This window comes from Seriola lalandi, unplaced genomic scaffold (assembly GCF_002814215.2).
Source record: "Seriola lalandi dorsalis isolate HSWRI2012SDOR001 ecotype SW California unplaced genomic scaffold, Sedor1 jcf7180002054181, whole genome shotgun sequence".
Taxonomy (NCBI): Eukaryota; Metazoa; Chordata; class Actinopteri; order Carangiformes; family Carangidae; genus Seriola; species Seriola lalandi.
The window spans coordinates 344,965-359,153 of NW_019524734.1; the positions used below are offsets into that span (position 1 = coordinate 344,965).

At 39.8% G+C, this 14,189-nt stretch overlaps 1 protein-coding gene across 3 annotated transcripts in view; it reads right to left on the reverse strand.

Annotated features, from left to right (window-relative positions):
- Nucleotides 1-14,189, reverse strand: part of astn1 (astrotactin 1) — a 375,360-nt gene that overhangs the window by 287,447 nt on the left and 73,724 nt on the right. For all 3 annotated transcript variants that reach the window (XM_087173331.1, XM_087173330.1, XM_087173329.1), the window contains exons 3-4: nt 3,848-4,098; nt 3,515-3,657 (exon numbers count right to left, since the gene is read on the reverse strand). In XM_087173331.1, coding sequence (XP_087029457.1) covers nt 3,515-3,657; nt 3,848-4,098 — 394 coding nt within the window. The remainder of the gene's footprint in view (nt 1-3,514; nt 3,658-3,847; nt 4,099-14,189) is intronic.

Genomic DNA, 14,189 nt, shown 5'->3' on the forward strand with positions numbered 1-14,189 from the left:
CCCACCCCACCCCCCTGATGCCATTTTCTAAGTGAGATCTCCAGTTGTTCAATATTCCATGCGTGGCATTCCCTGCATCGTCTATTTCTTTAGTCCATCGCATTAACCATCTTAAATGCATAATGCCGCAGGATTACTCTCCCTCCATCACTTCTGGGGTGGGGCTGTTTGGTTACGGTGAGAGAGCTCACACACGCTGTTCTTATAAAAAGATCCAATCTCTTGATGAATCAGAGCACTGAATCTGCTGCTAATTGAAATTCTGAAGGTATACCTGCATCAAAACTACTCCACTTCATAGACTAATTCTCATGGGAGTGGTGTTCAACTCAAACATCCACTGATCATGAAAAATATAGTCTCCAAAACAAGTTCTTGGCAGGATGGAAACCTTTTGATTATTCAAAGTGTGAGGAATAAACCCGTCTAACGAATACCTGCAGTTTTCATATTTACATCCGATGTAGTGTCTTGCATTATGAAAACAGATGAACAATTACCTCATTTGTCTTTTCTGTCCCTGCTCTCATGTTTGTGAAACTCACATTTTAGTCATCTGTCACTGGGTTTACATTCACTTAGGTGATAACATCCCTCCTATATGAAAAAATAAACATGTTAAGGTATTTAATTAAAAATCCAATTAGTTTTCTTCAGTTTCATGCTGATTATTTCAATTATTGCATTTGCGTTAATGTAATTATACAGTTTCCTGCTTGGAAAATAATTGATCTTATATCCTCATACCCAACCCAGTGCTGACAAATGTAACCTTTTTGACATACTGTCTTATTACTCTGTTTTTATTAAAAAATTGTATGGCTGCAGAGGAGGGGAAAAAACATAAAGCTATAACTAAGATAAGTGAAAGCTTCAACCACACAGCAGAGTTGACAGTAGAAGAAGCACTTAACACTCCTATATCCCCAACCTATATAAACACATTGTATGCTATAAGCACATTAACTAAACATACTTTATGCTCATATCTGAGGTTGATAATGTGTAGATGGTTATAATGAAAAAAAACTATATTATCTTAAAGTGTTATTGTGGTAAAAAGATTTTGTACAAATAGCTTTTTCAGCCACTTGAGGGCAACAAAACAATGTTGACACAACCTTGACACATTATCACCTTATAAAGTGGGTGCATGAGCTCATCACTTGAACATGCAAGTGAACTGATATTTGTCTGTATCAAACAGGTACTACATGTGTTTCCATCCAGCTGTTTTTATTAGAGGCTTGGGCTGATATTTGATAATATCGAATATCACGATATTTCTCACCATATGCAATATTTTTCATGTGGCATGTGACAAATAAATAATAATAAGTACAAAAATATAATTATATATCATGAAAAAAACACAAAATTAAATATAATAACTTAATTATTCATTATATATTATGATAATAACGTAAATCGCACGTCTAGCTTTCATGCGCATTTTTAATTCGCACATTAAAAACGAGTCAAAAGACGGATTGATGATGTGGCCAAATGTGTTGGTACCACTACACCTAATAATTACAATGATTTTCAACTTTCCTGAAAAGTGCTGAAATTAAAATCCTGTCATCATACCTGTGTGTCTTTGGTTTGCAAAGACTAAAATAAAGAAGCCATGAAAAGAGCTGAATTCCTGCTTATTCTGCAAAGATCTAAAATGGCCTGGGAAAGTTATTGGTACCTCACAAGCTGATTATTGTCTCCTATTAGTATTAGTATGGTGTTTGGTATCATTGTGGGCACCAAACTGAGCATGGACAAGAGGGAAAAAAAAGAGAAAACTTCTGAAGAGATGAAATCAAAGAAAGGTAGATGCTGAAAGACCATCTCTAAGCAGCTTGATGTTCTTCACAGCTGCTGATATTATTAAGATTATTACTGTCCAGGGAGCCGACCACAAGAGGAAAACCGACTCCACATTGAACAGAAGGATAGTTTGAACGATAGAAGAAGGAAAACTTCAAAACAGATACAAGCTGACCTAAAAAAAAATCAAAGTACAACAATGTCCAGTCGCACCATACATCACTTCCTGAATGAGAGTGGGCTAAAATGGGCGACTTCTGAAAGTAGAAACATAAAAACAGCCTGGAGTTTGCTAAAATACACGGATAACCCACAATGCCTCAGGAGGAATGTCCTTTGGACAGATGAAACTAAATTGCAGCTTTTTGGTCACATCAGCTCGCTGTTCGCAGAGGAAAAAAATGAAGCTTTCAAAGAAAAGAACATCATCCCCACTGTGAAACATGGACGAGGCTCAGTTAAGTTATGGGGGTGCTTTGCTGTGTCTGGCACTGAATACCTTGAATCTGTGCAGCTCACAATGAAATCAGAAGATTATCAAGACGTTCTTGAGAGAAACACAGTGGCCGGTGTCGGTGACACAGAAACGCCAATCGATCCGTGACGAGTCCCTCCCCCAGCTTTGTGTTTTCACTCAAACACGTGCATATCCAGAATCAAACAGCGCTCTGACATCTGCTTCATGTGAACTTTAACATAAAGAATATGGATTAAAGACTTTAGGAGTTTAATGTAAAAGATTTCCTCATGTGTTAATCAGGTCGTCTACTCTCTGAACAAGACGTCGCAGAGAGATGTAACCATCATGACAACAAGCAGCAGGTGCTGGAAATAACCAAAACTCATCATTAGCTTTTTAGCACTAAAGCTTGATTATTACGGCCACATGGGGACAGACGTAAACACACAACCCTCTGACAGACGTTAGTTCATATCACATATTGCCTCAGCAAACTGTTGCCGAACAGACACAGAGCAACATTAGCGGTCATTTGAAGTTGTGTTGTGTGGCCACCTGATGAATGCAAGTATGAAGGTTTGGTATAAAATATCTGGCTTTCACTGCTGAATCTGCTCTCAAGCGTCTTCTTCTTCTACTTTGTCTGCCGTTTAGAAGTGCAAGTACTACATAGTGGATTTATCTGAGATGTTTTTTAACTCAACACTGCTGCCTGCTGCTGCTGGAATTCAGGTTACAAAGAGGTGAGACTGAACAACACAGGAAATGTTCTATATAAAATAAATTTAAAAAAACCTACATAGCGAGTGATGAGTAATTCTGTACATGCTCTCACTGCAAGCGACCCCTTTCACATTACATCTACACCAATGAGCCAAAACATTGCTAACGCTCACAGGTGAAGCAAATAACCATTATCTTGTAACAGCGGCACATTTCAAGGTCTGGGACGTGTAAGACGGTTAGTCAATTAGAGCTTCTGTGGAGAAAGTCGCAGAAAATTTTAATGATGGTTATGGGAGGAATGTGTCACAACACTGAACGCATCGCACCCTGCTGCGTGCGGGGATGTGTAGCCACAGGCCGGAGCTCGCTCTGGTCATAATGCAGTCTATTTGAATCGCCGTTAATTTAAATAATATTGTTTAGTGAAGCTTTAAGGCTGCTTTTTATTTTGTTTTGTTTTATACTTTGTCTCTTCTGACCTTGCTGTTTGTGCATCTGTCAACTTACCAGGTGCGAGGTCCATATTATTCTTGTCATTACAGCCCTGGAGGGAGTCCAGGGTACGGGTGACTTGGCTGGCAAACTCCTCGCCGCCGTTCATACATTCCCTCTGCAGATGGTGACGTAGGTCAGTAATGTCGTACTCATACCTGGGGATGAGGCAGATATCAATTAGTGTCATGTTATTCTGACTTACCTGCATTAGAATAAATATCAGTCAACAAGTCGCACCAATGTAAAATGTCATTTTTTATATATAATCTGGTCACTTTCAGATAATTCATGCGCTCATTTTTTCAGATTTCATTCATCCACCATCCACCCAAACCCCGCCTGTACCCATCCAGAATCGGGGTCTCCCGGATGCTGAGGGTGCCACTGGAGTTCGGCCCCTGACCCCGGGAGTTCCTCAGGCTCTCCCGGGCCTGGCCTCCCATCAGCACTGAGGGGATGTAGTGGATCTCATTAGCCGCCTCGGCGCTGGCGCTCTTCTGGGGCTGAGGGATGCGGCGGCGTTTACACCAGCGCCTGCGGGTGTAGAGGATCAGGACCAGGCAGAGGATGGACAGCAGAAGGGCGATCATCCCGCCCTGAGGGGGAAGAGGGCGGCATTTGGAGCGGAGACAGAAAAAAAAAAGGGAGAGGAGAAAAAAGCAGAGAGAGAGAGAGAGCGAGGAGAGAGTCAAAGGAGAGAACAGAGTCCGAGACTCTTGCCAAGTAGAATACGGATCAAAGTCACAGTCACGATGCCAACAGTACAATCTGAAAAACATTGCCGATGCAATTTAGAGAATAACACATACAGTGTTTCTAAACGACAGTCGCTCTCATGCCGCTGTGCAAACGTTTCACCTTGAAACAAAGGACAGGGAAGTTCAGAACATGGCTGCTGAAGTGTTCGTGATTTAAAGCCATGTGGAATGTGTGCAAAGGTCAACAGCTATAACACACTACTTATATTCAGGGATTAGTTCTCTTTAAACAGACTGGATACCCACTGAACATATAAGATCAATGCTAAACCAGTCTTAACTTTTTGAAGGAATAATTTGATGATTTTGGGAAATATTGTTATTTGTTTTTTCACACCTGTATAATAACTATTGAATGTAGCTGCAGTCAGCAGCCGCTTCACTTGCCTTAGCATCTAGAGTGGAAACAAGGGGGGAAGCAGCTCTTTCTCATTTATTTAATCTGTGCAAGAAGAATAAAAATCACAAGTTGTGGTTTTATAGCCGATCATGTTCTGGACTGTTTCATGGCCGAGCGCAGTAACTTCCCGGACTCCTGCCGGTTTCCTGGCATTCTCACAGCGATGACAAGACTTGACGCGTGCAGAGATCGAAGATACTCTGCTGACATTTGACATTTCTTTCTTTTGTTTTCCATGTATTTCAGGGATGACAAAGTCAGCTCGCGCAGATAAGATGCTGGGAATGGCTGATTGAAAATTCAGATAATGACGGACGAACCTTGTCTGTAAAAACCATATGCTAAGTAGCTTTCACTGTGTACAGTAAGATTTTTATTTCTTTTTGGCAGGTTCAGTTTCATTCATCTCTAATGCAACCTATCAGCATTTGCAAAGTAACCACTGGTTGCTTTTCGTTCCCCTGTGCTGCCACATTTCCAGATAACAGACATCAACTCGGTCCAAGTTGCATCAAACTGGAATCATCATCATTTCCAAAGTTTCCTCCTCAGAGCCGTGTGATCCACACGGGTCAACTGACTATCACAAAAGCTGTTTACTGGAAATACAGAAGATGGAAGTTTATTGTGACTTTAAATATCAGCTCAGGGATGTACTCCAGGAAGCACTGATACCAGATGACTGGGTCATTTCACATGACCACTTTTATTTTACTCATTTCCTGTCTGATTTTAATGACTTATGAGGCAGTTTCTGGGGTTGGGGGGATGCAGCAGCATCCACAACCTAAGGGTGTGGAGGACGGGCGTGGGCACTAGATGGACAGATGAAGGACATTGAGCCTGTCCCGAGGACAGGTTAGCAGGGGGACAGAGACAGAATCTGACAGGAAGTGGAGAGGAAGAGAGAAGAGAGACAGAGAGAGTCAAAGACGGAGAGGAAAAGGCGAGAGCAAGCAGAGTCAGAGAATCTGGCCGAGGAGGCGGATATGGATCACAGTCAAGTCAAGTCAAAAGCACATAGCCTGTGGAAACACGGGAAGAGACAAGGGTTGTCAGTTTGAATATCAGACCATATTTCCCCATGAAAGAAAACAGTGAGAGCAGATTTCTGGGCAGTTTGATTTTACTCCTCCTTTATCTAATTCCATTATTTGCATTTGTAAGGTTACAGAAAGGAACAATTTAGAGAAAAGTGACAGGAACAAGATAAAACGCAGACCCGACTATAATTTGGACTTGAAGACATAATGCTGCCTGTACAGTATGTGCAATTTACCACATCCTCGTGCCTAATCTGATGCTACCCAGCTGAGAGCGGAAATCAAAATCGGATACTTTGTACAATTTGAAAAATGTCAAAAAGAGTTATGAAAATGTCAAGGTGACAGCACAAAGAGATAGAGAGACAGCCGCAATTTGCCACTGGAGATGGGTTTTAAAAAAAAAAGAGAGAAAAAAAGAGTGAATCCATCTCAGTCAGACAGTTACAAGCCCATTTAAAATTAGAACAAAAAGAACTGGGTCTCCCTCCAGCCAGATGCATACAGATGTTAGTCTTTACTGGCTGAACAACACTCACCCTGACATGACGCACAGTGATCCAGAAATTCACTTGTGTTTTCCTTTTTTTTTTTTAATATATAATTAAATATTTCAAAAAACAAAACGAGCTACCTAATGACATTTGACAATCGTCAAAAACAAACAATATAATGACAAGGATTAAGTGAAAACAGATTTAAAAAGAATGAAAGAAATACATTTGAATTAAACTCCAGCACAGGTTCAGTCAAACAAGCAGGGTTACAGGAAGATAAGCAAAAATGATGAAAGGAAAAATGGATTTTAATCAGTAATTAACATTTAAAAGATCCCTTTTTCAAATATATTAGGAGTTCCCTGGCAGAATAAAAATGTGGGTTTCAGATGCTCATATTAATTTAAAGCGGAGGTCTATTTGCATAAATTGTTTGCTTAATCTGCATAGTCAAGGACATGAACAAATGACAGCCTGATATGAGGCCACTTACGCAGGAAATCTCCGTGCACGGTGGTCAGAGAGGAGACCACAGTCATTTGCTTTTGAATAATTACATTTTCAGCACTTCAGAAAGTCACTGATGAAGTGTCTCCAGTTCACGCTCACACAGAACAATGACCGTATGCTGAATCATGCATTATGTTACCCAGCAAAAAAAGAGTAACGTCACATCTACACGTCTACATTTCTATGTCTTCAGTCTCCTTGTAAGATGCGACAAAATGAAGCTGTGCTTGATGACGTACGTGTTAAAGTGATAGTTCGGGTTATTTGACGTGCGGTTGTGTGAGGTAGTTTATCTATAGTCATTAGATTCAGATCAGTGCGCTCCCAGTTTAGAGAAGCAGCAGTGTTTTAGCCTTTAAAACAAATGCCCACAGAAAAAAGCTAACATCACTTTAAATCACTTTGATTGTACGCTTCATGTCCGCTGAACGATCGTATTCCTACGCACCTACACTCAGCTCTGTCTGACTCAAACAGCTGATCTGTGGTAACAGTAGAACTGAATCTACTGCAGGTAGACAACCCCACATACAAATAACCTAAACACACATTTCATGCTTAAAGCTGCACTAATCAATATTCTGTATTACCAGCAGATGAAATAACGATGTAATGTCACTTACGTACTAACAAAGATTTTTCACCAAACTCTGCAGTCTCTACAAAGAATATTAGCATCTTTAATTTGACCTTGTTCATTTCTTATTGTTTTGGTTTGTGCAGGCTGTCTAGGTCCAGCCTCACAAGTCTCATCAAGCTCATTTCCAGTTGCAACAGGAAGCTATTTTAAAGAAAAAGGCTCTAATATTCCCACTCTGTAATATCTAGCATTTAGCATTAATCTGCTAAATAAGACAGATATTTCTCTCAGGAGTTGGTGAGGGACAAAACAAAGCTAGCAGGAGAGTAAACTTGAGGTCGCCAGGAAATATTCTTTTTTAAACTTTTTAAGTAAATAAAGTAAATTAAATTTACTGCAGTCACTTTATTATACCATCGATCGATTCTTGTCCCAGTCCTCAGTGTTAAATGCAACTATGGTTCTGTCTGTGCCTTTCTGTGGTGACTTTGCCTTGTAAAGCACAAGGTAACATCATATTCACTCCTCACTTTCACTCCAGAGGCCCCTCCTGCTCAGACGTATAAAAAAACTGAACCCAACTGTCTGATGTCCGTTTCATTCTTTCCCGACCGTCCCAAATGAATGATGGAAATCCTGGTATTACCGTCCGCGGTGGCTACAATCTAAAATTCATAGCTCTACGTTTCGAGTTGTAATTTGAAGAGAGAGATTAAAAGTGTGCAACCAACAGCAGATGACGGCGGCTCCAGTGATACACAATACCACCTGCGTAGACATCTGTATTGATTAAAAGTGAGACGGGGCGACTAAGAAATGTGTCTGAAACACGTCCGGTGTAGAAGGAGAGAGGGGGAGGTGGAAGGACACTGGATAAACGATCTGTCAGGACGGTGAGGGGGGGCCGTGGGGGGGTAGGAGAGTTAATTTTGGTAATAGGAGTGGCCTAACACGGGATTTGAATGCAATTTTATATATGTTTAAACATGTTCCTGCTATTCTCACACACTTACTTTTGCTGAACAATGACACATTCTCTCTGTCTCATCATTTTATTGTTGGAAAAGAGGTTTAATCCGACTGTAGTTGTAATTAATATGGTAAAATAAAGAGTAATGTGAAGGAATTTTTCTAACTTGACAAGTGAGCATTTAAACTATTAAAGCCGAGATTTAATGTTAAGCACCGCCGTTGTTTCATTCATCACTGACTAAACTGGAATAAGATGTCAAATGTCAAGTACTTCCAACGGTTCTCAATCAAATCTACCTCAGTGACAAATGTAATTCAAAGCCATCAACATGCATTAGCGCCCGTGCACAGAGGGGCTAATACAGACGATATGGAAAAAACAGTCTAATGCCAGGCATTACTTGGAATCAAAGTGAGGACTAAGTGGACTGTGTCCTCTTATAGAGCCAATAAAACCAAACCACATATCAAAGCATGCCAGCGCTCCAGGCCCATAATCCACTTACTAACGGATGAGGATGATGTTATAATGGCTCCAGTGCTCCTTATGACTTACACTCCTGTCATGTAAGTTCTGAATGGAAGAGAGAAGACATGGCCTTTCTCAGTCTGACAGAGCAGGCATGGTATTAGCACTGAGCTATCAATCTGTCACTTAGTCTTTGGATACGAGGCATTAAGACGCAGGGAAGGCGGAAAGATCTAGACTATCTGACAGCTACAAGATAGCAAAAGGAAAGGTTCTTACTTTGAATGTAATAAAATTTTACCATAGCCAAAGGGCCACTGATCGAATCTGATATCAAGATACAATATTAATGAAAGAAAGGAAACGAAAGTGAAGTGACAGTATTCATACACTGAATCCTCGCGTGCACTGGCTTATATACCAACTCTTGAATCCAGGGTTAATGTTGTCAGAGTCAAACATTTAATACCATGAATGAAAGGAAATGGAAAGGAATGAAAGCGGAGTTGTGGGTCTTTCTGGAAATCGACTGAACGAGCCGATTTTTAACAATGAACAAATGTGAAAGTTGCAACCTCGTTTCAAACACCAGGGTTTTTTTTTTCCTGCTATATGTAACCCAATATTTAAATCATGTTCTCATGTGTTTCTGTTCAAGCAAATTTTCCTTTACTCATTTTTCGCTCGAGGACTGACTTCAGCTCTAAACCATCGTGTGTAATGCTTTATGTAATTATACGGAAAATGATTTGCGATTGTGCAACATCACATAATGTTCTGCGATACTAAATGCAATGTCATCTGTGCTTTAATGGCATACTCATTATCATTATGTCGTTATTTAAATTGGAAAATCACTGAAGGCAAAGCCTTCATTCACAATGATGTCGAGTGGCTAGGAAAAGAACATCAATTAAAACAAACATAAACAGAATTAACAGATAAACGGAACGACAAAAATCAATTAAAAGAAGTTAAAAGGTTAGATATTTAGGATTTCAAATGATGTACCAATGATTTTATTTTTACAGGGCTTTGTAGTGAGTTCCAGGTGGATAATGCAAACAAGGCAAAAGCAGTTCTAGTAAGCTCAGTGAACTCAAACAGTCTTTACATTCATTTTCTCATTATGCCTCATAAATTCCAATTCCGTTTAATGATCGTCTCTTTCATTTTAAATGTAACTTTCCTTCTTGCATACATTGTATATCTACATGCTACACTCTATACTTAGCTGGTTTCTGCACATGCATGTGTACATTTTCATATTCTGAATCTTAATCGTGGCCGCAAAGTTTCATCCGCACGAACCCGGAACTCATTTTTTACGCCTGTTGAGGCGTGACTAATTCATTCAGAGGCGGTGATCAAGAGCCGGCAATTCACCGTGTTTGAAAATTAGAAATATACAGTAGAACGCAAGGAAAATAAAAGCTCAGGTGTTCTGCATAGAACCGTGCGATAATCAGTTGCTATTAGTTGGGGAATTGAGAAGATTATTGAGTCCTCAGGTTCAGAAAAGATAAGAGCGTCTAGTCCCGAAGAACAGAAACTTGATGATAACACTTTAAATATAATTTGACAGCTGTATATAGTTAAATATCAATTTCAGAAGAAAAAAAAAGAAGAACATGTGACTTGTATTTTCTTTTATAGGACCACAAAACAGCGCTTAGACCTGCTAATTACGCTATCAAAAATGTAATTGCAGTATAAAAAACATGAGCAAGGTCGATGCTTTTAATCCCTGATTTATAAATTGAATAAAAGTGGCAGTAGAGAGATGTCCATTCATTCCTCAGTGGTGTGAGGTCATGAAGCAAAATTATTACCAGGCAGGTACGGCAGCAGCTTCAACACAGTGATGGCCAAAGCTGCCGCTGCATTTTGTGTGTTGTGTTTTTTTTGTCCCTCCTTTCAGTCAGGGTTGTCTGTATAGGAAATTTAATTGAGGCTAAAAGTCCACGGTTTGTTTTCTTTCGGCATTAAGCTGGTGTGATGTCCTCTACATTTGCAAAGGGGGACAATAAAGCGGCCAAGCAGCATGTAACGTTCCAGCCTCTGTGCAAGTCTGATTTATTAAAAGCGTGCTGTCTGCTTTATAAGACACTGGCCGCTCTCACTAACATCCCAACACAGAGCGGAAATTATTATTTGATGCCGACGCCACATCCAGTCTGACTGACTTCTCCTGTGTGCTCACTGAGACGCAGCTGGAGGTGCAGACACAAGAGTGGAAACAAACAGAAAAATGACACTGTACATCACAGACTTCATGGTCTGGTAATTTGGTCCTGTGACTTCCTGGTTGTCAGGACACTGCTCTTAAAGCGTATTCTCTTGTTATCGTACAGTGCGCTGTCTAATTTGTGCTCCGTTAGTGTAGAAAGTACAGTGGTGGACTTTACTTTGGCTCAGCTAACAGGAAAGCTTCAATACATCACACTGTGAGAGAACGGGAAACAGGAGCATCCAAGCTCAAAATAGTTATCTCCAAAAGGGTTAAAAGTGTAACACTGAGTCATTTAAAGCTGCATTAACTGGCTGCCTGGAGGCTGCAAACAAGTCAGACGCACAACATAGACATATCAGCTTCTTGTTAAGTTGTTAGCAAACTGGCCACAGATGTGGAGCAGCATCATTTGGAGTCACGTTTCTGGCCACCTGACATTGAATTTTACATCCGCTCTTCTTTTAGTTCTGGTGTGGACCGACTGAAGAAAGCTGGTGTTAAGCCCATTGAAAGTTTTCACTAACTCCTGCCAGTTGGTCCTGCACAGGCCCAAATTTTTTTAAACCTGCAAACACAAAGCTACCAGACCCAACCCATCAAGATAAGTCCTGTGACCTGACCCTGACCAGCAACATTAATTAACCACATACGCTACACAGTCACTCAGATTGTATTTACACAGGGCTTGAGATCAGGGCTCCATCAGCTCACACTTGTTGCTCATGTAAGTAACACACTCTTGCAGGAATCATTTCTCCACATATGCAAAGTGACTTCCCATTTCTACCCGTCAACTGCATTCTCGGTTCTCAATTGATGATGAATTGAGGCGTTGGAGGTCGTGTCTTAGGCATTCGCAATAAAAAGATTACGGCAGCTAATTATGCAGCGTACCTTTGGAGTCGTATTTCTTCTCACCTGATGAAGGGAAATCCAACATCCACTCTTCTTGTAGCTCTTTTTTTGGTCTCTACCCACCAATTAATGCTCCACATTTCATTTTGTTTACTGTTAAATTGTGTTTTTGTCACTAATCTGCTGTGCCTTTTCTCCTAAAACAGCTGCTTCTGGAAACAAGGGTGAAGGGTGTAATTCATTGCTAAATGAATAATTCAGTCAATACACTGAAAAACTGTATATGTTTATGGCTAATTTTCTATCCACAAATGCTAAATGTCTTTTTTTGAGCGATAAGGTCTACTACACTTAAAGCCATTTGAAGAAACAGAAAAGTGCCTTACGAGTGTCTTTATATATATATACTGTATAGTGTAACATAATCCTGTAATTGTTTAAATATCTATGTTTTATTTACATATTTAGTGTAACTTTAAGTCCTTCCTTCTGCCTATTGTATTGATGTTTTGTTTTACTCTGCTGTATCTTTATTGTTTTCCTCTTTTTGACCTTGTTTTTTTTTTTCTGCTTATTTAATACATTGGTCTCGCTCTCGTATATCATATTAAATTTTTATTAATAAATTCGGAAAATAAACACAAAAATGCTGACACAGCCGAATGAGATAAACACAGCAGGACGAGTTGTGGTATGCTGATTCGTGGACGTAACAAACTGCCCCTAACACACAACTTCAGGGTCATTTGAAGGTCACAATTTACTAATTGTAATTTGATCCATTGTTAGTCTAAAACATGCGGATTAGTGCAGCTTGAATGTAAGAAAACTGTTTTTTTTTTTCCTACTGAAATAGAGATTTTCATTTTTGTTGTTTTGTTTTTGTAGAAAAACCAACCCACGGTTCTCTGTTGTCTGCATCAGAGGTTCTGCAGCACTACAAACAGGCCAGGCATTTGGGCTGTGTGCCTTCCTCACCGCCCATAGGGGAAGCTATGGATTGGTTTGTCTCGCTCGGCAAGCTTTTCAAAAACACGCCATGCTGTGATGCTCAGAGAGCAGCTCTGGAGGCTGGGATTCAGCCCAGGCTACTGCTTTACAAGTGGTCAGGGCCACATTGATTTAAGATTTATACGATCAATGCTATCAACACAGGTTTTAGGAGGGTCACCACATGCATGTCAATATACCACAAGCGGAGCGGTGTCACAGTGACCATCCCCTTTAACACTGGAGAGTGAATACCTGCGTCTCTTAGTAATAATTATTCCATTATAGGTTCAATACTTTCCAGACATGACTTGAAAATATGTCATGACGTTTGTGGGAACAGATGTCGTTTTGATATTTACGTATACTGACATCTTCAAAAGTTTCTGATGAAATATTTAAAATTTTGTTTACAATCTCCAGTTATACATAATATATGATGTAGAATTATACATTTATATATTAAGTATATTTATATCTAGCAACAAAAAGAAAAGGCACAAGAACATTTGAAGAAAGTAGGATTGTGTTTTTCTACACTAGAATGTTTGTGCTAGCAGAGAGGGTTTTGAAATTGCATCACATAGGGAGATAAAATGGACAGAAAATATATGTAAAAGATGAAATTAAAGCAAAATCTTTGGGTCATTCCGGTCAATTTCCCTCAAGGCTTTGCGGCTGCACCGTGGAGACTTTTCTGGCTGCAGCCCTGCAAACTCGCCATATTCACATACGCCCACGAGAGATCAAAAGATCCTTTTGAAATCTTTCAAATTATACTGTTTCATCAACATAAACATTACTTTAAATGGGTTTCCTCAGGATTGTACATGTTTATCCGCAAACACAGAAAGAACAGAGCCCTGAGACATGTATACATTGTTTAATAAAATAAAAGGGAATCGGTGTATTTGCTTTTTGAATCCACACATTTTCAAAGATTTGTAAAACCCAAAGGAAGCATGTCATAACATAAAACCTGTTGGTTCCTGTCATGTTGGAGGGTTTTTCCCTTTATATCCGACTTTCCTTTCTTCCTCCATCTGTCACCAAAGCTTTAGTTGCATTTGTGCTACAGGAGCAGCACCCTCCTCCTCCTCCTCCTCCTCCTCCTCCTCTCTGGTGCTCTAAGGCAAGTGAGGATGTTTAATTAAAACCATATTCCATGTTCCCACGACAGAAAATTTACAATACAGTCCGGGAAAGGGGATAAGCTGGCAAATCTTCCAAAATAAATCTTTAAATTAAAAAATAAAAAAGGTATTTTAGTTATTCAGTTATCGGTTAATGATTAACGGTTGGTTAAAGAGCAGCGGCTCTCCCTATCATAAATATATTAAAGTACTACTACTACCACCACCATCACAACCATTCCTCTAC